The sequence below is a fragment of the Nomia melanderi genome, chromosome 4, assembly GCF_051020985.1.
Source record: "Nomia melanderi isolate GNS246 chromosome 4, iyNomMela1, whole genome shotgun sequence".
Taxonomy (NCBI): Eukaryota; Metazoa; Arthropoda; class Insecta; order Hymenoptera; family Halictidae; genus Nomia; species Nomia melanderi.
In genome coordinates this window covers 4,460,742-4,486,073 of record NC_135002.1, presented here as the reverse complement: position 1 = coordinate 4,486,073, position 25,332 = coordinate 4,460,742, and the positions used below count along the sequence as shown (strand labels likewise).

At 42.0% G+C, this 25,332-nt stretch overlaps 2 protein-coding genes across 8 annotated transcripts in view; both read left to right on the top strand.

Moving 5' to 3' along the window:
* The window catches only part of vari (MAGUK p55 subfamily member vari), a 32,600-nt gene extending 14,602 nt beyond the window's left edge, over positions 1–17,998 (top strand). For 5 of the 7 annotated variants that reach the window (XM_031994237.2, XM_031994239.2, XM_076367303.1 and 2 more), the window contains 6 exons: positions 9,352–9,648; positions 11,815–12,051; positions 13,488–13,962; positions 14,378–14,712; positions 15,849–15,923; positions 16,379–17,998. In XM_031994237.2, the coding sequence (XP_031850097.1) occupies positions 9,352–9,648; positions 11,815–12,051; positions 13,488–13,962; positions 14,378–14,712; positions 15,849–15,923; positions 16,379–16,555 (1,596 nt within the window). In that variant the 3' untranslated portion in view covers positions 16,556–17,998. Of the gene's footprint in view, positions 1–5,376; positions 5,657–9,351; positions 9,649–11,814; positions 12,052–13,487; positions 13,963–14,377; positions 14,713–15,848; positions 15,924–16,378 lie in introns of those variants that run through there. The other 2 variants (XM_031994242.2, XM_031994238.2) reach the window with 2 other exon arrangements.
* A 3,567-nt stretch (positions 17,999–21,565) lies between these two features.
* Positions 21,566–25,296, top strand: Sps1 (inactive selenide, water dikinase). The gene is made up of 6 exons (XM_031994243.2): positions 21,566–22,135; positions 22,938–23,042; positions 23,218–23,479; positions 23,562–23,752; positions 23,823–24,067; positions 24,145–25,296. The coding sequence occupies exons 1-6, from the start codon at positions 21,850–21,852 to the stop codon at positions 24,295–24,297; spliced, it is 1,242 nt and encodes a 413-aa protein (XP_031850103.1). The 5' UTR covers positions 21,566–21,849; the 3' UTR covers positions 24,298–25,296.
* Positions 25,297–25,332: the final 36 nt, after the last annotated feature.

Here is a 25,332-nt window from a genome sequence, read left to right as displayed (position 1 = left end):
GATATATTGATGAGTATGAATGTGTGTGCAATAGATGAATGACGCGACTGTGTGTGAGTGCGTTTTGAATGAATGTTCAAAGCATTGGAATATTTTAGATTGTATTGATTTTCTCTATATGTTAATAATGTTCGTTTTTTCTATGAATCTAGAATATTCCAAATGTGTGTGAAGTTAATGAATGGTAATGACAGAATGTTCTAGAAAGTGTGTGAGTGAGACACGTCTGAGTATGTAAATAGTGTGTGCGTTGTTTGATTTAGTTAGTGTTTTATTGTGAGTTGTCAGGAAATAATTATACTGTTTCTAATAAAATTCTCTTTCTCCTACATAATTTATTGAAGAAAGAAAAATTCTAAGCATATGTTATGCCTATATTTTCTTTTAAGTATAATAGTTGATTTCAGAGGAATAATATTTACTTTGAATTCGAATGAACTGAGTAATATACATATTTGTTGAATCATGTTGAAAATCTTCACCACGAGTCTCTTCACTAATCGTACCACGTGTTTTTATAACGAATCATACCACGATGTGACTCTCAGTCGCTTGTGAGAATAAAACGAATGATTCAAATGTTATTGTTTTTATTTATAGGTCCCAAATATTAAGAGCCCAACAAAACTTATGGAAATGCAATATGAAATAATGAAAAAATTTAAGTGAACAGTTCAAATGTGACTCAAAGTCACATCGTGGTCTGGTTAGGGTTAAAAAGGATTGTTCGCACTGCTTTCTATAAATTAACTACAATTCAAATGTATGTCAAACATTACAATAATACAGAGTTATCGAGAAGTGCAAAAGTGTTTGTTCTAAGCTTGTATAAAACGTTTTATTTCGAATTATTTAAAGAAACGAGGAGTCGGTTGTTTCGATTGATATTTTGTTTGCTAAATATTGATCCAGAGGGTGTGTATGTGTTATTATTTATTGTTTAAAGGTATGTGAAATAGTTTAAACTGGGAATTTGAAGGTTACAAGTAAAGTTTGCGTAAGAAGTGTTTTAATAACTGCGTAGAACGTCGTTCATTGTGATTAATTAGGAAGAGAGGTCGTTCGGGTAATACGAGAATTTAGATTAATAGGGCTTTAGCGAATTACTGCGAGGGACGTGGAGAGAACCGCGCCGTGATATGTTATCTGTGTAAATCGAATAGAAAGAAAGATTATCTAGATGAAGTGAAAGCTGCGACGACATTTAAAGGTCGAGGAGTCGTTCAGGCTGATCGAGTCTTCAGGGTGTCGTGTTCCGAGCAACCTTCGTGAACTTGAAACACAGGAAAAATATGGAATTTTCGAATTTGTATTTCATATTTGTTTTCATTTTATTTGTGACTTTGTCTCCCTAATATGAATATTTCATCTTGCCAAAATGACATTCGTTCGCAAAGGGTTAAAATAAACTTTCTCTTTTCAAACGCACTTTTCCTACATTCCAACTACTCAACAAATTTCCATACACCACAAGTGTAACAGTGATCCGTAGCCTGACAATGGCAACGAAACCACAGGAAGAAGCCTCGACAAGAAAGACACTTCCTGCGTCTCGAAGAACAGGCGCACAACGCGGCCAAATGGCCGTTTTCTGGTCAAAACTCAATTACTTTGAAAGTATAAGTAATACAAACGAATGGTTCAAACAAAAATTGTAAAGTATAGAGCTAAGCATACGGTGGTTATATATTTGTCCACATTACGAAGATTTAATGAAGTCCTTTCAACGACAATGGACACTTTGCGTTTCGATTCCAACGTTCTATAAACAGAAACAGAATTGATTCGTACAAGATTGTCGTTTCTCGGATGAAAATCATTCTGTTCAGCAGAGACTACTTAGCACTCATTGCTGACCTTCGATTCTCATTATAATAGTCGAATTTTGGGATTTTCTCCACGGGCGGCAGCGAAGCGAGCTGAATCACACGTGGCCGCAGGAAGTCAGGGTTAGGTCTGGGTTAGGAACGTGAATAATCCGGCGGTCTTGATTGACAAATCGTTCGCCGCGACTCCTCTGATATCCCCGGCAATTGGTTCTGACCTCGGAGAACCTGGCCAATTGTCCGGGGTCGAAGGCGGCGTCTCCTCGAGCGGAGTCATCGCTCGCTGGCTCGCTCGCTCGCAGAAATCGCGAGGACGGCGCGCCGCAGCGATGCGTGTTGCGTGTGTACTCGGGTGTACACGGCTCCGATGTAATTCCAACCGGCTTTGTAATCGCGAGAGGGGGACGGAGGGGGGGAGCGCGTGTGCGACATCCACGCGCGTGTAAGTGACAGTGGCGTATCGAAGCTCCTTGAACGCCACGCGCTGGATTTTTCGAGCCAAGGTCTTGGAAATCAGTCGCTCGAAAGCCAATGCGGTTAAGTCGATTTTTTGATGTTCCCAGATTTTCGAAAGTTTCAATGGAATAAATGATATTCTCTTTAGTTAAAGGATTTACTCGTTTCTTCGTATTTCGTCAATCGGACAGCCTCTATAGCTTCTGAATATGTAGAGTCATTTCAGAAACTGAGACATTCATTTTCTCGATTCCTGATTTCTGCACTTAATTGGCTTCTGAGAATCAAAATGAGTCGATGAGTTTCTTTGAATCTTGAAGAGTTGTAGGTTTTATTTGAGTTGAAATGCTTTGGAATTCTAGTGTTGTTCAGAGAGTGTTAGGGGTGAGTTAGGGGTGTACCTTTGGTGAGGATCCAGAAATGTTCATGAAGGTTCTTTCGAACGTAGAAACTTGTAATTCTAATATATGAGAATATAGTTTCCTATAATTTACGAACCAATTTTCCTTGAAACATACTAACTCAGGAAATATTGAAATCAGCGATTGAGCATTCTTAACTCAAAATTAAGTCTTAACTCTGATTCGGCAATAAGTTGATTCATTTCTATTAGTATACCGTTTGTTTCACAATTTTCATGAGACCAGGGTTCACGAATCACCCGTGCTCGATAGTTGTCTTTAACGCTGGAGCCATACGATCCCGTTGGATCGCGTAACGGATTATTGTGTATCTTGAGAAGGGTCTACTCGTGTCACGAGATCGATAAACGGATTGGTGTCAATGACTGGGAACCACCTTTTCTACTGTGCCATTATATCCATCGTCTCGGCTGCGAGCGAACTTGCGTCACTTTCGTAGATCATCTGTAGCTTTTACATGATCGCGCGTGAAACACTTCCAGGAATAAGTTGTTTGCAATTCGCCACCGTGAAAATATTTTCACGACCGGCGGGAAGAAAGTCACTTATAGGCTGTGTACATTTTCATACAGGAATGACGAACGCAATCGGAATGTTTAAGTACTAGGCCACCCCCTCCACCCCCCACCCGCCATTCTTCGGGTTGATACAGAGGATATTTAACATTCCCTGCAACAAGCCACGTTCAGGCTTGCATGTTTACATCCTCTGCGAATGCCTCCGGTTTTCTTTGTTACGGAGCCTAGCGAAAAGATGGCTAGACTAGCTGATGGAAACATTGTCGGATCTCGAAATTTATTTTCTGTGCTTCGGTTTCGAAAGTTACGCAGGATTTTCTCGAATCCCGATCGTTAACCAGTTAACCGTGTTTGAGTATACACGTCATCGTAAAGCTTCACATGATACTAATTCTTTCATGAATTCTTTATTTTTTCACATAAACATGCGATTCTTCGTTTCGCTTTGATCTTTCATTGAAATATACTCTACGTGCATTCGTCCTGCGCTCGACGAGTAGACGCTCCGTTTTTCGATTTTATTGCACGCAGGTTTTTGCAGCTAAATTCCACGGTAAACTGGTTAAATTCTTCATCAGTTCAGAATTACTTTGAAACGTATGGTATGCACAGTATTTAAAGCGTATCAAAGAATCGTATATGTAAAGTGTAATAAAATGGAATTTCGAAGGGTCGAAGCCGAATGATGTTAAGAGAATTGAGCAAGAGGCTACAACAGTGGAACCCGGTAAGAAACACCTGCTGCACTTAAACCGGGACGTCTGGCCCCATACCGGTCGATCCAAAATATACAGCCTAACGTACATACGTATGCACATGAAGCCTCCAATTACTGTTCACAGTGCTTTACACTATCCAAAACGAAGAATCTGTGACCTGGTCTACTTCTGTAATCGCTATCGCAAATCTTGCATAAACCAGGTCGTCTAACTCCGTACAGGTTACTCCAAATCATGAGGCTCTGGTTCAGCGTAGCAAAGTAGCTTTCAAAGAATATCGCTTTCCTTAGGAGAAAATATACGTAGTCCACGATCCAGTACTCAGTCTATAATCCAAATCAAGTCTAGCTGTACAGGTTGCTCCAAATGACAAGATTCTCTTTATCCAAATCTCCAAAACAACTTCTAAGGAGTACTGTCACTTTCAGTCCAAAGAACATACAGCTTTACCTTCAACCTATCCTACAATACTAATGAAAATCAACCTTCTACAGGTTGCTCCAAACGACAAACCCTCTACTAGTCCTCTACAAATCTCCACACTGCCAAAGAGTAATCACTTTCAGCTCAAGAGACATACAGCTCCAACCTTCTAAAATCCAAATGAAAATCACCCTTCTACAGGTCGCTCCAAACGACAAAACCCTCTACTAGTCCTCTACAAATCCCCAAACTGCCAAAGAGTAGTCACTTTCAGCCCAAGAGACATACAGCTTCAACCTAAAATCCAAATGAAAATCAAGCTTCTACAGTTCGCTCCAAGTGCCAAGACGAACAAAACCTCGGAGTGAACGTCGAATCCGAATCCCGGGGCCACGAAACCATCTCCGCGTCGTTGCTGAACCGCCGCGTTCGACCGCATCGTGAAACGCAGCCGCGAGGCATTGGGGTCTGAAAGCGGCTCGTAGACGGCCCTGCGCGCAACGTAGCGGAGTGTTGCATACCGTCCGAAGAAGGGCCCCCACCTGTTTCGCTCAGGCAGCCTGAACGAACGGGCTGCACGGCCGGGTGGGGGTGAAAGAAACGTCAGTAGGCGCGGCAGTTTTCTGACGCCGCTTACCTAAGCAGCAACACGGCCGACGCGGTCCGCGCACGGAAAAGCCCTTCGTCAGCCGCTGCGTGGCCGTTTACCCGGAACACGGTGTGTTTCCCGTAGTGCGAACGCCGACGGCCCTGGCCTGATCGATAACACGCCGAACGAACCCCGGCTGCGACGGACGCTCGACCCGCAGTCGCTCCGGACACGGCCGACGCGTTCTCCAAAAAGGAGCGTCCTACCTGAGCGGCGGGCGACCTCTGGTTCACCGTTTCCACGCGAAGTAAGTCAGGACCCGAACCTCAGACCCAGCCACCGATCCCCTACCCGCGATCCGCTCGATCGGCGACCGCGGATTCCCCGAGGATCGAGAACCCATCCCCTAAGAAGCTATCCTCTCGACGCCTCTCGCAACAGTTGTTGGCTCGGGAGCACGTGTGACGCAGGAAAGCCCGATTTCTAAGTGACCCACAGCTCGATTGGCACCTGGTGCCTCGAACAGGATGGCCGTCGGAATTCAGTTAGGCTCTTTCGAAGGAGAGAAAGCGGATCATCGGCTGGATCCCGGTGAACTGTGAAGTGGGGTTTACGTTCTTATCGACACACGCGGATTCCATTGGTCCGATCGGGTTCCAGTGTCCGTGTGCTCTTGCCAGTCGGAGTGTACGTAGGCTACGAGGTATTGTTCGCATTATCCGTCTTCATCTACACCTACGAGCCGTATGAGTCACGGATCTCGGCTAGGTCCCTTGGCCTACAGTGGTAGCGGCAATTTTATCGGGCATCGTACAAGCTGGAAACGTCGGGAATCATTGCTGAAAGGGGGACGCGGGCGTCCGCGAGTGAAAAGGTTTTCGTAACCGAAAGGTAGGGAGAGCTCAAGATGGTCGGTTCAACTGTCCTTGAGGTCCCCGGAGAAAGGTACACGTTGAACGACGCGCTCGAACGGCGCGCGTCGATCGTTCCAATACCGTTCCGATTTCGATCCGCGTTCGCCGTTGATGACCGTTCAGGAATGCCGCGGACGAGCGGCACGCGAACGCTTCGCTGATTAGCTTTTTGTTTATGGCCAGGGGCTAGGCAGCAGGCTGACAGACTAGGCTCTCGTAGACCGTCGCGTCACGGATTTATTGATTCGCGTCGTTGCGACGTCTACGGTAACCATTGGCGGGAACCGTATGGTCTCCGAATGACAGCGATGACGAAACCAGCCGCTCGTTATTGACACAGGTAACGAGCGGTATTTTCGTTCCTCGAATATAACAATCTTGGCGCGGTTTCGTGGGAGCTTTTCATGGACGTCACAGAACACCGGCGGGATTCATTACGGGTCTGTCGGGTCCGCTGAACACCGGCCCCCGGCACGCCGTTGTTCCCGTGACAAATGTACTGTAATTAACGGCCGGAATGATAAGCATCTTGCGACACACGGAGAAATACCTGCGCCGCGGCTTCGCGTTCCGCGGATCGGACAACATCGCGCTGGTAACCGATCGTTTTCGTTCGTAACGCTTACTCGTCACGCTAATGGGCCGGAGAGTTGTCGATGGTCGACGTTATAAATTCCTAATGCCGGAAAACTGACGGGAGTTACGTTTTATTGAGCAATGTCGCGCTGGCAACCGATCGTTCTCGTTTGCAATGCTCCGTCCAGCTAATGGCTTCGGAGCTCGATGTTTGACTTCGTTAGGGAATACCAGTCACGTTTGATTGATCGACTCGAGTGCGACTCCGTCGTTAATCTTCACGGTAATTGGTTCGTCTCTGGTATTTTGAACTCCTTTCACTGACTTCGAGACAGATGCTCTCTTATAGACACTAGTTTCCTGTTTCACGAACCAAACGTTGAATTTCATTTTAATGAATTTATGGATAACTCGTCCACGTAACAGTTCCTATGTTATCAGAAAGCAATATCTTCTCGCATATTTGTACCGTGCGAGAATAACAACGTTCAAAGTACGGCCAACGACAAAAAAGATCGCACAAGCTCCAACGCGCACACTTAATCCTCATAAATCAGATTTCGTTTTCCGAGTTCCAAGGAAAACACGCCTCCAGCGCGTTCTCCGGTGTCGCGCGCGTCGGACGCTGATTTACGCCGCGTGTCCGCGGATAAATCGCGTGGGCGGCGACAGATCGGTAGGACGCGCTCCTTTGATCCCTGTTTTCGGTGGCAGGCGATTTCATCGCGTAGTTGGCAAGCGATGTCATCGTTAGCCATAATCGATGGCACGACGACAGGTCCTTCCGCTCCGTGAAAATAGCTCGTCCATCTGCGATGCAGATGCATCGGGACGGAATGACTCGATGATGATTCACCGCGGCCGAGAGGAACACTTCGACGAGTAATTTCCGCGTCCAGGATCTTTCTTGAAACGCAGAAAATCGATACGACGCTCTTTCGCGAGCTTCTCCCGTTACAAAATTATGGAAATGACTCAGAGAGACTCCACCGAGCAGCTTGCCACATACTTTCGGATTCCTTGAAATCTGTCGCTCCAGTTTTCTTGCGTAAGTCGAACTTAGTCATGCGATCGCATTAATAAATGATTCGTTGCTTGTTTGATCCTCGAGGAAACGAACTTTCGTGATGTTAACGAAATTAACAATGAAGCTTGAAGCACTCGACACATTTTTGGATGAAATGCAGGTTTCTGGAAGTAACTTAACGGGAAGTTATACAGAAATTAAGGGACACCAAGCTTTGTAACTTTTCTCTGTGAAGTCAAGTGAAAAGGATTAATTTTCTTCGACGTCCAACGTTTGTATTCGAATTATGTGCTAACAGATTTGGTTTTGTTCAGATGTGTTCAGATCGAATTGAGATGTCTCAGGTTCGAACGCAACGACATAGGTACGCGTTCGAATTAAAGAGCGGCGGCGGTTTAATTACGTTGTTAATTTGCATCGAGGAAACAGGATTTGTTTCTACAATGATCACGTGCACGACGTTGATTATGATAACTACAGTCCCACCATGGAATTTTTCACAGCGCCTGGGACACTGTTTTCCCATCGCGTTCCCCATCGGTGGGCTCAGGTATCAAGCATCCTCGAAGGTGGCTCTGAAACGCTGAGAACCGACCCACTTTCGTAATTACTCGCTCATTGTTGTGACGATGTATTGGCTGGTTCAGCGTGGAGTACACCAGCCTTACGTGACCGACGCTAATCGAATCAAACCTCGTTGACGCCGGGTCATAGTTGCACAATGACGATTTGACACTGGTAGGTGACAAATCACCGGTGAATCCTCGTTCCGGATTCGCTGAACGGCGCGTCGTTACCTAGTACTCATCATCGAAGATCCAAAAAATTGGAAAATGAAATTTTCCATGAATTTTCAAATATTTCACCATTTTGAATGGCCTGGAAGAGGAATTTCGTAAAGAAACGTTTCTTTGAAATCATTTGTAATCCATCTTGATCGCTGTACGAGATATTTATTAATGAGAATCGTCATTTGAAGTGACTCTAGGCGATTTCCTCTTATTTGGTACGATTGAAATTCGAGTCGACTAATATGGCGTCGGATCGAGGAAACCGTTGATCCGACTATAGAGCCTAAGAGGCTCAGTTTCTCCGGTGCTGTACGGGGAGGACAAAGAGCAACCATGGCTCCTCGTACGGTGAATTTAATGCGGAAACCCGTTTCGACTTTCACAACTGGCAACAGCTCAAAGCCGCTCACTGTTCGCGGGTTCGACGAAGACCGTAGGAACGAACGAACGAGCGAACGGCGGTTCGATGCCTAGCGTTACGTTACGAACGTATACATTTCCCTCCCTGTTGAACTGGTCACTGACACTGAGGTTTCGAGTCACTCTCGTTTCATTATTGAATATCGGTGATACGTTGCGTACGTTATATTCACTTCGCAATAACAGTATCAATACCTGTCCCCTAGAGTTCTTATTTATTAGAACGCGTTCAGTGACCTGAACAATGGTTCACGTTGTTCGCTTTATCACAGCAGGATAACTGTAACTATGTTCCAATTAAAAAGAAAGAGTAGAGTAACACTACAAAAAAGTAAAAAGATTCATCAAACGTTTCGATTAATACTAAATACAAAGAATAAATGGTTAGTCTGAATTACTTCATAACAAAATCGATTTACAAAATGAATCCCAATCATCCCTGTAAATAGTAATAATGCAAATCTTCATTGGAAATGAAGGAAATTGAAATTGAAAAGTGGGTTAGATTGTTAAGCTGAGATTGTAAGTGAAGTAGAAAGCAGCAACAGTAGCTGAGATTTTTAGTTCGACTCGTAGGTAGTCTCGAGGGAGCCTAGAGACTCTCGTGGTCCGAGCGAAAACCAGTTTTCGTGAGAATCCTCGGATCACCAGGGCGCCGTGACTGTTTCAGGTCCAGGAGCGTTTGGAGGATCCTCCTCTCCACGTGGAACCGGTATGCTCGTCCGTCTGTGACATCGTCGACGAGGTCTGCCACGCGTTGCGCGCCTCCAGGGACGAGAACGCGCGGGAACTTACGAGACTGCTGCGCAGCTCACACCTGAAGGCTCTTCTGGAGACGCACGACGCGGTCGTCGAGAGGAAAGAGGCACCTGCGAAGCCGGAACCGGCGTTGCCGACGATGCCCACCAACGAGAGGACCGAGGCCGTGAGGATGGTCGGCCTGAGGCGGCAACCTGACGAACCTCTGGTAAGGTTTCTCTGATTATGTGGCTAGTATCATAAGTTATCTTTAGCAATTTATAAATATTTCTGATTGAGTAATCGTGCGCTAGGAATTTTGTCATTTATGGACTGGTAATTTAGTAAGTTATGTACTAGTAATTTAGTAATCTGTGAAATGGTGATTTATGTACTGGTGATGTAGTAATCTGTGAAACAGTGATTTAGTGATTTATGTACTAGTAATGTAGAAATCTATAAACAAGTGATTTAGTAATCTATAAATTAGTAATTGAGTAATCTATAAACTAGTAATTTACTAATTTATAAACTAGTAATTTAGTCATCTATAAATTAGTAATTCAGTAATCTATAAACTAGTAATTTAGTAATCCATGAATTAGTAATTCAGTAATCTATAAACTGGAAATTCAGTAATTTATAAATTAGTAATTTACTCATTTATAAACTAGTAATCTAGTTATCTATAAATTAGTAATTCAGTAATCTATAAACCAGTAATTTAGTAATCCATAAATTAGTAATTTAATAATGTATAAACTAGTAATTTAGTAACTTACATACTAGTAACGCAGTACTTTAGTAATTTACATACTGGTAACGTAATTCATACAACCCATATAGCATCTTCAGTGCTTTGCAAAATCTGAAATTCAATATATTCCTATTACTATAAAAAGAATGAAAGGATACCGCCTACATTTTCCAAATGATTTCCCTTATCGAACCGAACGACGCTTACCTCCGAGCATTCCGTTCCGTTGCAATTTTCCCCGCGACATCCTCTCGGCCGTATCGCGACGTGTTTACGCTCCCGCCGGCGATCGTTTATTCCATCGCCGGTGGCGAGCGAAGAAAGTGGAGGCGCGTTCAGCAATTAACAAAGAAGCGGCTGTTCGCGCGGACTTTCTCGGCGGCCGCCGGATCCGCTTTTAGAAGTTTACCATTCCGCCACGTGAGAGAATTCCCATTCAGAATCGGGAGCCGATCGCGCGAAGAAAAGACGGAAATGCCGCGTGCAGTACATAAATAATTCGGAGAGTTTATTATCGTCGCGATCCGGCGCCACGTGCTCCGCGAGATAGATCTACGTGTCTCCTCCAGTAGGCACCGGCACGCCACCGACGGACAGCTAGATTTTAACCATTCCCGCTTGTCGAGATGTTTGTTAAAGGAACACTCGGCCGTTTGTTTTCCTTCGGTTTCTCAGACTTTCGGAGATTCTTTTTGACACGTTTGTAAATCGAAACGGAACGGATCCTCCTGCAAGTGCCATTCATTATTTCTCCAGGGGCAAATATTTCGATTTGTTCGCGTTCCTTCTAAGTTATCGAGGTCTCTTTTCGTTATATTTGGAAAATTGAACAAGGTACCATTGCACTGTGTACAGTGGAACGAATATGTGGAACGTATGCCGTAGGTACCGTTCGTTATTCATCCGAAGGCTCCCACACGCGTTGGAACCTGCGGCGATGCAAGCATCGTAATTTATGAACTATTAATATAGTAATCTATAAAATAGTAATTTATTAATTTATGTACTAGTAATCTGGTAATCTGTAAACTTGTAATTTAGTCATTTATAAACTAGTAGTTTAGTTATCTGTAAATTAGTAATTCAGTAATCTATGAACTGGTAATTTAGTAATCCATAAATTAGTAATTCAATAATCTATGAACTGGTAATTTAGTAATCTATAAATTAGTAATTTACTAATCTATAAACTAGTAATTTAGTAATCTATAAATTAGTAATTTAGTAATCTATAAACTAGTAATTTAGTAATCCATAAATTAGTAATTCAGTAATCTATAAACTAGTAATTTAGTAATCTATAAATTTACTATTCTATAAACTAGTAATCTAGTAATCTATAAATTTACTAATCTATAAACTAGTAATTTAGTCACTCACATACTAACAACCTAGTAACCCATATAACGCCTACATAACATCTTCAGTAATTCTCAAAAGCTAAAATTCAATTATTCCTATTACTATGAAAACAATGAAAGAATACCATCTACATTATCCAAATGATTTCTCTTTCTAAAACGAACGACACTCGCAGCACACGAAAGTGGCGTGCAGTAGCTAAAAGCTTAACGACTCCCATTTGAGGGACACGCTTCGTTTAGACCTGCTTGTTCATCCTCGCCTACTTTTGCACAGGGTCTGACGGTGCAGGTCGACGAAGCTGGCAACTTGATAATCGCCAGGATCCTGGGCGGCAGCACAGCTGCTAGGCAAGGTCTGCTGAGGACCGGCGAGGTGATCCTCGAGGTGAACGGGAAAGATGTCCGCAGCCCCGAGGAGCTTCAGGAAGCCATTCACGAGGCGAAGGAAAACCTCACCTTGAAATTGGCGGCTGGGATCGCGAATGATGGGAATCGACCTGTCAAATCTACGGTGAGTAATCGAAACGATACGATTCGTGGAGTCCTGGATCACGATGATCTTATTTGACGATAAAACTACCGAGCAGTTACATTGACTTTCTGAAAAGATCTGTCGAGACTTCAATTGATTTACAATTCAGTTTGCCTATCGCTAAATAAATTTCTTGAATAATCCCTCAGAGAAACATATCTAGTTAGTAATTACAAAAGGAAGAGTTGGTCTGATAATTTTAGTAAAAATGAACAGTGAATTTTCAATGGAATTAGGATTTTGATTTAGTAGCAGATGTTTAGAGAAGATTCTTCAACTTTTTATAGCAGAATAGTCTGTTTTTAACGTTGAACGACTGAATAATTGATGTTCATTAGACAGAACCAATCTATTAAGTTCTCGAGATGAATATTCCGCCGGGAGAAAGAAGTTCAATCTAAACGACGATAGTATAAAGTTTATAGGGGCGTAAAACTGTGTTTGAAAAACTCTAGAGTGTTACAGGTTTACGTTTTACTCGTCGAGTGCCGAATTAATAGAACCGACGCTTCTCCTCGTGTTTCTACGGTCAAACGTAACGACGGCGTTTCGTAAATACTGAGAGAAATCTGTCAACGTCGTTTCTTGACGCGATTAGACTTCCATTACGGAATCTAACTGTTCAGATTTTGGCCAACTGCTCGTTTAGAGCATGCTCTAAATATAACCGTGACACTGGAAGTAAAGAACGCAATTAGAGACTGTGTTGTAATTAACTGGAACCACATTTAGAAGATGTTGATCTTAAACGACACTTGAAGTATCAATTTAATTGATACTAGACTCACGGGACCCGTCAATTTGACGGATACTGAATTTTTTAACCCTTTGCGGACGAATGTCGAAATTTTTCATATTTGGAAGACTGAGTCGTTAATAAATGATTTAATTACTCGAATAGAAAGAGATCAGCACGTAGGTTTCCTATTTTTCTATTGCTCAAGTAATTGATATATAATTTAGCTTCATCTGTTGAGGGTTAAACATCATTTACTAGCCGTTTAAGTCAATTTTGATTCGTGCAATTATGTGAATACGAATTCCTTGAAAATACCTAAATTCAGTCAATCATTAAAATAGTTGACCCTTTGCACTCACAAGTCTTTCTCTAGCAATATTTTAACATTCTTTGATAAGACACAGACGATATTTCCCGAAACTAACTCTTAGAGAAATGACACTGAGTAACAAAACTATTTTATCAATATTCCACCTATTGATCTATCATACTTAAATATCAAATATCATCAATAGCATTAAACAGCATTAAACATCAAATTTTATAATTCTACTAGAAGTCAATTGCAATCTTAAAAAATCCATTCTCATAATTCCCACAAAAAATTTAAACAATCTTCTGTTAACTCGGTTAGCTCCAAAAAAATGTCGATTACAGGCAGTGTTCGCTGTTTCAGTGTTACATGAGGGCCCTCTTCGACTACGACCCGTCCGAGGACACGCTGCTGCCGTGCAGGGAGATCGGTTTGCCCTTCCAGAAGGGCGACGTGTTGCAGATCGTTGACCAAGCGGATCCGAACTGGTGGCAGGCGCGTCGAGTAGAAGGGGATGGTCTCGGTCCGCCGGGCCTGATCCCATCCCTGGAGCTCGAGGAACGGCGGAAGGCGTTCGTTCCGCCGGAAGCGGACTTCGTGCACAAGATAAGCATCTGCGGCACCCGGATCTCCAAGAAGAAGAAGCGGAAGATGTACCAGTCGAAGTCGAACGGCGAGTTCGACGGCGCGGAGTTGCTCCTGTACGAGGAGGTCGCGCGGATGCCGCCATTCAGACGCAAAACCTTGGCGCTGGTCGGCCCTAGAGGCGTCGGCCGCAGAACCCTGAAGAACAGGCTGATAAACAGCGACCCGGAGAAGTTCGGCACCATTGTCCCATGTAAATCTTCTTATCCTTTTAGAGCATGGCTTCTTTCGAGGGCTTTATTAGGCAATCGTTTATTTCGAGTTGAAGGCATTAGGCAATGGTTGATTTAAAGTTGAAGCTCTCACGAAGATATTCATCTAACAAGGAGGACCAGGCATAGAAATCTATTTTTGAATAAAAATGCACGTTATAGTACATATCTAGAAATGAGAAACCCTCGCTTTAATAATGATCCTCTTTCGAAGAAAATGAGTTTGAGGTTTGTGTGATGGTAACGAGACGATGAATAATATACTTCTATACGCTTGAAGATCCTTGCATAATTCTTTTCATCTCTGAACCAAGCAATGGTATTACATATAGAAGATACATTTTTGATTGCATTGTTGCAAATCTGTTGATTTGACATAATGCTTGAACTCTGTAGATACCTCGCGACCACCAAGAGTCCTCGAAGAGGACGGCAAGAGCTACTGGTTCACGGACCGCGAGGCAATGGAGATGGACATCAGGGAGCACCGGTACCTCGAGTACGGCGAGCACAGCGGCCATTTGTACGGCACCAAGCTGGACTCCGTGCGCGAGCTGATCCGAGCCGGGAGAATGTGCGTGCTGGACTGCAGCCCGGCCGCGCTGAAAATCCTCCACAACAGCACCGAGTTCATGCCGTATGTGATCTTCATAGCCGCGCCGGGAATGGAGCAATTAAAATGCTTGTACGACCTTGGCAGGTCGACCGGAGCGAGCAGTCGAAACTTAATGGTAATTGCGGTAGTCTTCTTGGCTTTCTTTCCGATTCTCGTGCGGGTAACGTCGAGAATGCATTCGCATTGTCCTAGGAAAATTCCATCGATCTAAGAATCGCTGTAGCTTTCATCTAATTATTCGAATATCGAACGATTCTCTTCTCTTTCTCCCTTAGAGAAATTCCGGTAAACGACGCTTCAGTGACGTTCAGTGGCGATTTTCTGTTCTTTTCGTACGTTATTATAGATCTTGTTTGTAAAGTACGCTGCTCCCAAGTTATTCGGGAAAGGATAAATCGAAGGCTAAGCGTCCGTTGAAAAGTTACCGAAACAGACGGCATCAAAGCGTCGCTGGGAAACTTATAGGGGCACGCGCGAACGCTAAATATTATTTTATCAGCCGTAATAGTATTCCTGCACGCGATATAAATCGGTTTCCGCGAAGGTTATATCGGTGCGGAACGGTCGGGATTCGCAAATAAATTCCGGGCGATGACGTTTTGGACGTTCTCGCGTTCCGCGGCGTGCGTGACGGGAAGAAAGGGACGATGGGGTTAGAGGGGGAGGCAGAAACGAGCCGATCCGCGTACGGAATTTTCGTGAACGGGAAACATATTGGCCGCGTTGAAAACAAACACGGCCATCAAACGATTTTACGATGCAACCGCTCTCGAACCCCCTGCCTGCCAGTCTGTTTGCCGTCGTTGTGTAAATGTGATTTAGCTACTACTGCAATTCGCATGCACTCCCCGTTGATTAACACGTTCGCCGTGCCATGGATATTGATCCTTGAGAATCATGGATGTCATTTTTACGCAATCGAACCGAAAATATAAAAAGGTAATTTCGTTTGTACAGAGTTGGTCAATTTATTCGAAGATCATATAAGTTGATTGATTTAAGTATGGACTCCTAGTGGTACTGTGAAAGTGTTAATTATCATTGAACAATCTTTTCTCTTCTGATGATAGTACTCGTATGTTGCATCGATGCTGACTTAAACTATTTTTCGTCTGCGTTACTCGAGTATCTTCCGTATTTGAATCCGCTCTTTACAGAGATTCGTCCCTCACCCCCCTGCCCCGTGTAAACTTAGTTTCCGTAGCGTTCTTTATTTAATCATCTGTATGTATTTGATGTTCGCTTTGCTAGTTTGACCGCGCGAGTTCCATCAGGTTCAGCTCGAGGAGAGCCAGGACTCTGGAGTCTCTCGCATCGTTATACGAGGTTTGTATTGCATGTACCTTTATTTTCATTTAGCGTTGCATTAGCCCTGTTAGCGATTAGTATTTAGTAGCAGTTCATTTAGTAGTGAATTATGTATTACAATTAAGCCTTTACTTTTCGTTGCTTTACGAACAAACTATAAATATAATTGTCGGTATATGAAGTTAAAATAAAAGCCTCACACCTGGTTCGATATTATCTACCAAACTTCACCAAACAACCTTCGTCTACCTACATTCTACACAAAATTGAACACCAGCTGATCAAGTTATCTACTCCACAATTCAAACACCATTTCCCATCCCACACAATTCATACACTCGCATCCAAAACATGAAACGCACAGTTCATTCAGGGCTCCTAAAGGGCAATTAATCACTAGAAGCTAAAGTGCACCAAGAAGAACCGGTCCGAGAGTCTTCGAAGACTAAACTAAAACCGTCTCTGATCAACAGGAAGACGATCTGAAATCCACGCTGGAGGAATCCGCCGCCTTGCAACGCGCCTACGAGAAGTACATCGACCTAGTGATCGTGAACGAGGACTTCGATAACACGTTCAGACAAGTGATCGCCGCGTTGGACTCTCTGGCCACTGAACACCAATGGGTACCCGTGAACTGGATCTACTAGATCCGCGAGAACCGTCGCGGACGAAGACATAGTGTCCCAAAGGATGACCTTTACGAGCGTTCGAAACCCATCGATGCCTGTGGAACACGGGAAAGTGACCTTTTACAGTCTATCGAGCTTTCCTCGAGCTGTCAGCTCCGTTCTGACGCTTCGGGAGCTGCCTCTCGAGCCTCGAGCCAACGATCGAGCGTATCGTTGTCGCGATCGTGTTCAAACCGAGCCGCGAATCGCAGCGGTCCCTCTTCTTTTTCTTCTTTTTCAATTATTATCATTGTCGTACTATGTGTATAGAGAGTCTAGAGTGTTGTGTGTACATTGTCTCGATTGTACGGACACTTTTAATTTAATGGTACACCGGACCGAGACGGAGGAGACGCCGAGAAGTACCGGTCACGACGGTTCGCGATCGTCCAGGAGGCAAATCCCGTTCATTGCCGTTTCTAGCAAGTACAATCATAGCATTTACGTTACGTTACGCTGCGTTACTTTGTTTTAGGTTTACGAAGCGACCCGTTCCACCCGCTGCCAGGCGGCTTCCGATTTCAATCGTTAGTATTTTCTTGAAACGATACCAACCTTCTCAGTGATCATTCACTTAATCCTTCGTTGTGACATATGTTAGATGCATTCGTCCTGTGTTCAACGTTTATACTCGTCATTGCTTGATGTTATACGAGAGATTTCCCATATTGAATATCACAGTTAACTCGAGTTGAACACTATTCAATAGATTTTCTAGTTTCTTCTCGAGAGTGTCTTACTTTCTCATTTTCTAATTCTTGACCAACGCGTCTCTCACCGTTTCCAATTCACAAAACGCAAACAGTATAATATTCTCCTTGGATACATTCCCCATTGTCAAGATTGGAAGGTGTCGAACGGGTCGGCGGGAGTAAGCATTAGACCGTCCAATTAATTTTAGGATAACGCCTCGTTTTCATTTCCCTCCAAGCCTGCGTACACGTACGCGCGCGTTTATTTTGAGGTTTAAGTGCAACGGACACGACTTGTTCTTTTCAAAGCAATATATATATATATATATATATGTATATGTATACAGAGAGACAGAAAGTGTGAGTGTGTGCGTGTGAGGGAGAAAGTGAGGGAGATTATTGTGCATTATGTACTCGATGGATCCTCTTTGTACCGCTCGTGCACGCTGAACGTATTCCTGGCATAGAGTGCCTTAATAGTGCAGCCCCGCAAGGCTGCGGCGAAGACCTACTATGTCGAACGAAGAAGAGATTGTCTTTTACACAAGAGTTTCACGTAACGAACGCTGACCATCGACACCGCCGTTTCCTTTGTTTCCCTTCGTTTCCTTGTTTCCATCGTTTCCCATGCTCCGGCCACGTATGCACGCGGATACACTCGAGCGGTCCTCTTCACGCGAATGTACACGCGCAGCGCGACACACGGAAGAATAAAGTTTATCGAGCGTTCGCCATGAATTTGAATAAAACCAGTTTGCCAATCCTAATCATCCTAGACGGTTGCATTGATCCTCGATCGTAGCGATAAGAATGTCGATCGACCGGACCCGAGGACCATTGGAGGTTGAGAGGTGTTCTCAGAACGCCATGGATCTTTTAAATATATAATTGCGGTCTCCTGGATCGCGCAGATCTTTTGAATGCGCGATTGCTCTCCCGAATGCAGACGTTTTGAATATATAATTGGGACGGGCGATCTTGGGGATCGATACAGGAAATTATAGAAGCTTGTAGCTCGCGCTGTAAGTCGCTTATGTTTAGGACGAAGCTGTAGCATTGACGCGGACTGAACATTGGCTTCGGTTCAAATTAGAAGCTGCCCGTCTTCGCGGCAGTGTATCGTTAGCTCGATTACGAATGGAAGTAGAACACTCACGTGTCGATAGCGATCATGATTTTGAATTATACTTGGCTGTATTAGTGAAGGAATAGTTGGTACTTGTGTTACGTGTATGGACGCAACTGTGGAAAAACAATTGGAAACAGTCGTGTTTAATTGTAATTGTTCCGATGGAGAAACATGCTGAAATTGAGCAAATGATATGGAATCTTTGATTTTTAACAGAATGCAAATGCAAATGACGATTTTATTTGATTATCTGTTTCTGTAACTATAATGTTCGAGCTTTTATAGTAATAATGATCTGGATGTGGTGACTTGTCTATGGTATTGAATAATTGAGTATAACTGATTAATCAATTTGATTAATTATCGGTGATTTTAATCAATTGATAGTTGATAATTTAATAATTGATTATTATCGGTGATTTTAACAATTAATACGCAATTGCTTTTTTGACGTGACAGAGAATGGCTTGAATGATTTGTGTCGCCATCCGCGGTGAAACGTCCAAGTCACTCGTGATGACCACAAATAAAATGGTAAGTTCATTCCTATAATACCGACGGGGTTTGAAAAAGTTAAATTTTCACGTAGCTTCATTAGCTTTATATCCTGTTGATATTATAGGAATGAACTTACCATTTTATGTCTGTAATCAGTGCCAATAAGTTGGCCATTCTGCCGTAGATGTCACTGCGAACACATTTGGCGACGCAAAAAACTTGAATATTAATTTGTAGCACCACGGAACGATAAAATCATAATTTACACATAGCTTTATATGTGCATTTCAAGTTACATAAATTACAATATATAAGATAATTATTTTTAAACCAATCCGTGTAAAATTGTTTAAGGAAAATGTTGGATTTTCTACGAAACTTCGAATGTATCTTTAATGACACAATTCTCATACTGAAATGCCTTTACAGGTGTAAACAATTATTTAAGTAATGATAGTTTAAATTTAATACTGATCTATTAAGAAAATGCAGAAACTGCAACCAAAATGGATCGCAAATCGATGACAACGGATCACGTGATCTGTCTATGGGGTTTTTCTTCCTATTGTTCCTTGATCTTTTCGGAATAAAAAGGTACCTGAGTATATGAAAGAACTGAAATGGAAAAATTATGGTTAAATGTTAGATACTCAGATACGAATAGTTGTGATTATATCATGATGCGATAATGATCGCAAAGAAAACAGAACTTCGCGGTTTTCAGTAAAAAATGCATTAATAAACCACCCTTTAACGCGCAGATGCACAACTACTTTTATCTTGGTCAATAGAGTGCACGATTAATACTATACATTTTTTTAATCAGGAATGAAACAGTAAACACACCAGATGACCCCATGGAGTTCACTTAATATCGTGATTTACGTTATGTTAAAAAATGCTATGAGGGATCAAATTTATCGATATAATTAAACGTTATAACACACTATTATTAGTACTAGCATTATACAAGTAGTTATTAAATTAATTTACAACTGTTACATTAAAGTAACAATTCAAAGAAAATGTATTTGTATAGTTAAGAAAATATACGAACATTTTTGTAATTATGCACTCGCTTATTGTTAATAAAAGCAGGTCGGATCTAAAATATGGTGATACATGCACACGCACACATGCACCCGCACACAATTTCAAAATCGGACAACAGCATCCTATGTTCTTCTAACCGTTGACCTTTATCTTCACGCGGGTTCGTACATTCACGAAAGAAACTGGAAAAAAACATAAGGAATTAGCATTCCAAGTGTTCCTCTGGTTTCAGTTGAGAACCGCTGAACAGCATTGATTGGTCGGCGAAGGAATGGCGGTACGGCTGTTTCCGGTCAATCAGCCGGAAACAAGCGAATGGTATGTTTGAGAATTTTGCACGCAGCTTTACACGCGATGCGAATCCGTGCACGAACGTGAAACATTTTCTACGGATGAATTGTTTCTGCAACATGTGTAAAAGTGGATCATGCAAATCAACATTTTCGTGCAGCTCGTTGCTCGTCACTCGCGAGCCGTACTCGAGAATTATGATTGTAAATAATAATTCAATCAGATAAATACGAGCATAAATAATAAGTAATAATATTGTGCCCATCTTTATTTACATTGTACTCTGTACTTCGTTCCATCGGAAAAAAATCAAAGACGGAACAGCCTGGCCGAAGAACTTAGATCAATGAAAATAAAATATTAATGTCCATCTGAGAGTCGTTTCATATATACTTGATATAGAAATTTTAATGGCATTTCACTATTATCTCCGATAAAAATTGTTAACATGATCCTATAAAACGGATCATCGTGTTTGTACCAAAAAGATAAAACGAAAATATAAAAATTACAAAAGGAAAATAACGCAAATAATTTTCCCATTTGTAATACATTTTTATAACGGATATTAGTTTATTTACTTAAATATTTTTCTTAGTAAAATAATGTTCGAAAGGATAAACAATTAGAAATCACAGTTGCCTCCGTGTGTACTTCGATCGACAGAATAATTTCAAATCAGATTGTACCTTCATTGGCGCATATTCGAGATTTCGTTGCCACGCATTTTTGGATAAAGTATACATTTTCTAAACAATACTAACCAGCACGAGCCTCGAATAAATCAAGTTCAACGTAAAACAGAAAAATTCATTCTAATAAAAGCAATAAATAAGAAAACCACAGCTAACCACGAAAGTGTACAGAAATACTTTTGGGGTCAACTGTAGAAATTTTCCTACGTCGAATTTAAACCTCGTATTTCCATTGTTGCGCCGCTCCATTCCATACGAAGCTAATCGTGCGTTTAAACCGTTTAGCCGGCTTGTCAATTGCCGAGCATCGCGATTCGACCGCAAAACCAAAAAGAAAAAAAAACGGGGGGAAAAAAAAGAAAAACGCGTCGTCGGTCGAGACACGAACTTATCGCGAGTAAAGTGTATACGCGTCTCACAAAGGCACACTTGTCGCGTCGGTCGCCTCGGTGCTTGGATACGGGTAGAGACGCCGATGTGCAACACGGGCGAAGCGTCGTCGTAACGACGTTCCTGGTAGCTGGACGGGCGATACGCATGCGCCGGTTTGAAAGGGCCAATCGGAGGAATGCAATGCCATTGTAGGGACATTGGGGGGGCACTCGGTGGCCTTGCGCGTTCTTCCGATTCCGTGGAAGTAGGAGGCACGTCCATTTTGCCAGCACGTACGATCCCGGGCAGTCGACGCCGGTGCAAAACTGTAATTCCCGTTCGCGACGAGTTCGTATTACTGGGACAGTGGCTGTCTGTCGGCGGCGTTCGTCGAATCGAGGTCGCGTGAGAAGCGTACAGATAGCGCGCGTGAGAACCTGCTACTTGTGGATATCGGTACAGGAAGCCGTCAAAGGAGAATCGTTGTCGCAGGGGCCGCGAAACGCGTCGCGTACCCGGTTCGTAGTTGACTTTTAGCAAGATATGGCAGAACTGCAGGGAACTCAGGTCAGCCAGGACGCCCTGGCCGTGGCTCAGCTAGAGCTCGGTGGGAATCCCAATGCTTTGGCGTTGCGTAGGCCATTTGATCCGGTGGCGCATGATCTAGACGCAACCTTCCGCCTTACGCGGTTCGCCGACCTAAAAGGATGAGGGTGTAAAGTCCCTCAGGAGGTTCTTGGGAAACTCCTCGAGGGACTACAGGCCGACGATGGTAGCGCTCAAGATCATGAGCATGCCCACTTTATGCACATGGCCATTCCACGCATCGGTGAGTAGAATGATTTTATTGCGCGCGTGCATGAATATCTCAATGAGCGGACATGTTTGATTTTCTGCCGCGTCTGTTTTCTTTGTTTCTTGACTATTCTTCCCTCCATTTTGGGAGATAGAAGTTGTTCGAATGTTATCCTGATCGATTCGACGGGCATCCAAAGGATTTTTTCGAGTGATGCGTAAATAAGACAATCGAGTGCGGATATTTTGTAAAATTTTTACCGGTTCCGGTGATACATGTTTCGTGATATTCGGGATAGTTCGTGGTTATTCTTTTTGGATTCTTTTGATTATGTTTGTTTTTAAGTTTTTCTGTTCGTTGAGGATACTGTGAAAGTATAGATAAATAGTTTTGTTATTGGCAACGTTCAGGGCGCGAATGTCTGTTCTATTGTAGTGTCAGCCATATTGTCGCCTCCCGCCCGATTTCTCCCACGCCACCGGAAATACAAGTGTTCTCAACTTCTTCGAATTCAGCAGCATAATCAAAATATTATGCCATCTATCTGATGTTCTGTGAAAATAAAATTTGAAGTAGTTTTATAACAAATGACCTTATAAGTGTGATGCGAGAATCAGAATGTTTGTTAGTGTTAGTGTAATTAGACTAATTTTACATTTAGCATATAAATTTGTTTTCCTAGTTTTCTTATTTTTGGTATAAGCCATCTAGATAAACAAAAACATAAAAGTACAAATACATATTTTAAAAATATTTCATAAATACAGTCGGTTTATAATTTAATTTATTAAACATTAATAGCAAGTTAATAGTTTATTGGAATTTTGTGTTACAGGTATTGGTATGGATTCCTCCGTGACTCCACTGAGACACGGTGGGCTTAGTTTGGTTCAAACCACAGACTTCTTCTACCCATTAGTGGATGATCCTTATATGATGGGTAAGATAGAAATGATATTGATTCTTGATTATGGAACTTTAAATTCTTAACTGTAGTCTTCATCTGGGAAATCTGTAGAGTTTGTAATTTGAGTAATATTTATGTTTCCTTTGTTAAGGATAAAATTTATTGTATGGCAACCTGTTTGACCACTGCTATTGGAGTACTTTTCCAGGTAAAATTGCATGTGCTAATGTTATCAGCGATTTATACGCCATGGGTGTTACGGAGTGTGACAATATGTTAATGTTGCTGGGAGTCAGTACAAAAATGACTGAGAAGGAACGGGATGTTGTTGTTCCCCTAATCATGAGAGGGTTTAAAGATTCTGCCTTGGAAGCTGGCACAACAGTGACAGGAGGTCAAACAGTTGTTAATCCCTGGTGTACAATAGGTGGTGTTGCTTCTACTGTCTGTCAGCCAAATGAATATATTGTGTATGGATCATAATGTGAATTTTGTTATACTGCACTTCAAATTCATTTATCTTTCAATAGTAATGAATTTTTTTTTATTCAGCCCGGATAATGCAGTTGTTGGTGATGTTCTTGTATTAACAAAACCTCTTGGAACTCAAGTTGCTGTTAATGCTCATCAATGGTTAGACCAACCAGACCGCTGGAATAGAATCAAACTTGTGGTAAATGAAGACGATGTCAGGAAAGCTTATCAAAGGGCAATGGATAGCATGGCTAGACTGAACAGAATAGGTGTGTTTATTTATATTTTAAATAATGAATAAAAGTATCGATATAATGATTATTTTTCTCCTGTTAATAGGAGCTAGACTGATGCATAAATATAATGCACATGGAGCAACAGATGTCACAGGCTTCGGCCTTTTGGGACACGCGCAAAATTTGGCCAAACACCAGAAAAATGAAGTCTCTTTTGTTATTCATAATTTACCTGTTATTGCAAAAATGGCAGCAGTAGCAAAGGCATGTGGCAATATGTTCCAACTATTGCAAGGTCATTCTGCAGAGACCAGTGGTGGATTGCTCATTTGCCTACCTAGAGAACAGGTGGGTAACAATATAGTTTGAAAGTGTATTTTTATTATAAACATTTGATTAATCTTCGGTCTGCGAATAATTTCTAGGCTGCAACGTATTGCAAAGACATCGAGAAACAAGAAGGATATCAAGCATGGATTATTGGCATCGTAGAGAAAGGAAACCGCACAGCTAGAATAATCGACAAACCACGAGTGATAGAAGTTCCAGCTAAAGAGAAGGATGGTGAGCTCTGGTAAAAGGATTGAAAGTCTTCGCCTCCTTATTCACCGATATGTATTTAGAGAATACCACGATCAACGCGCATTTACACATGAAAAAAACTTCACAGGTTCAGAGCACTAAAGTGTATACTATAATACAAAGTCTTTTTTCTCTAGATACAAAAGTACTGATGAATACATTTCATAGCAGTATGATATTTTTGTTTTGTGGGTTAACGACGTGATATATAACATTAATGACTCCTAATTTTGTGTTATCTTTGTCGAAGTTGAATGAGGATATAATTCTCTGCCTTTTTTTTATAATATTTGTCAAAAGTTTAAAAAAAAACATCCGTAATACGTTCTTGGTTGTCTTCCGGACAACGATGAACAATTATTAGAGAATTCGACGATAAAAAAAAAATATGGGAAACAATTTCAAAGAAAAAGGTTAAGAGTTAGGTATAGTCTTTCTAAGGTTAAGACGAAAAATACGTATAAGCGTAGCCTCAGGTAGCACTAGGCTAAGCTTTCAATTTGCATTTGATCAAACTGGCAATACACGTTGAGTGTCAATTGGGTGCTTAACGTTGACAAAGAACAGTTGATTAAGATACATACAAATGATAGTGATTACAGAAAATCTATAAATATATTTTAAGGGTGTATACAGCATCACGAAAGGTTTTAAAAGCGAATGTACATTGACTCCACGATTGAAACGAAATGTATGAACACTTCAAGAAGAAAAAAAAAGTTTATAAATGAAGACATTACTACCCGCGTAGTACTCAATGATAGGCATTTGACGCCAATGAGTTTTTCACAACCTGTAATTCTGATCTATTGTTATATAGAACGTGTATAAGATGTCCAAATGAAAGATAAGGCCTTCTCTAGTTCTCTCGTTACATACGCTTTTGAAAATAATTATAAAAAAAAAGAAGGAAGAATACAAAAAACGTGCACAGGCCCTAATGTTGTATTACTTTTTCATATGAATAAAGTGCTACTTTGTCAATAAAAAATATTCTCTTTATTACAATCACAATTATCGAACTACCTTCC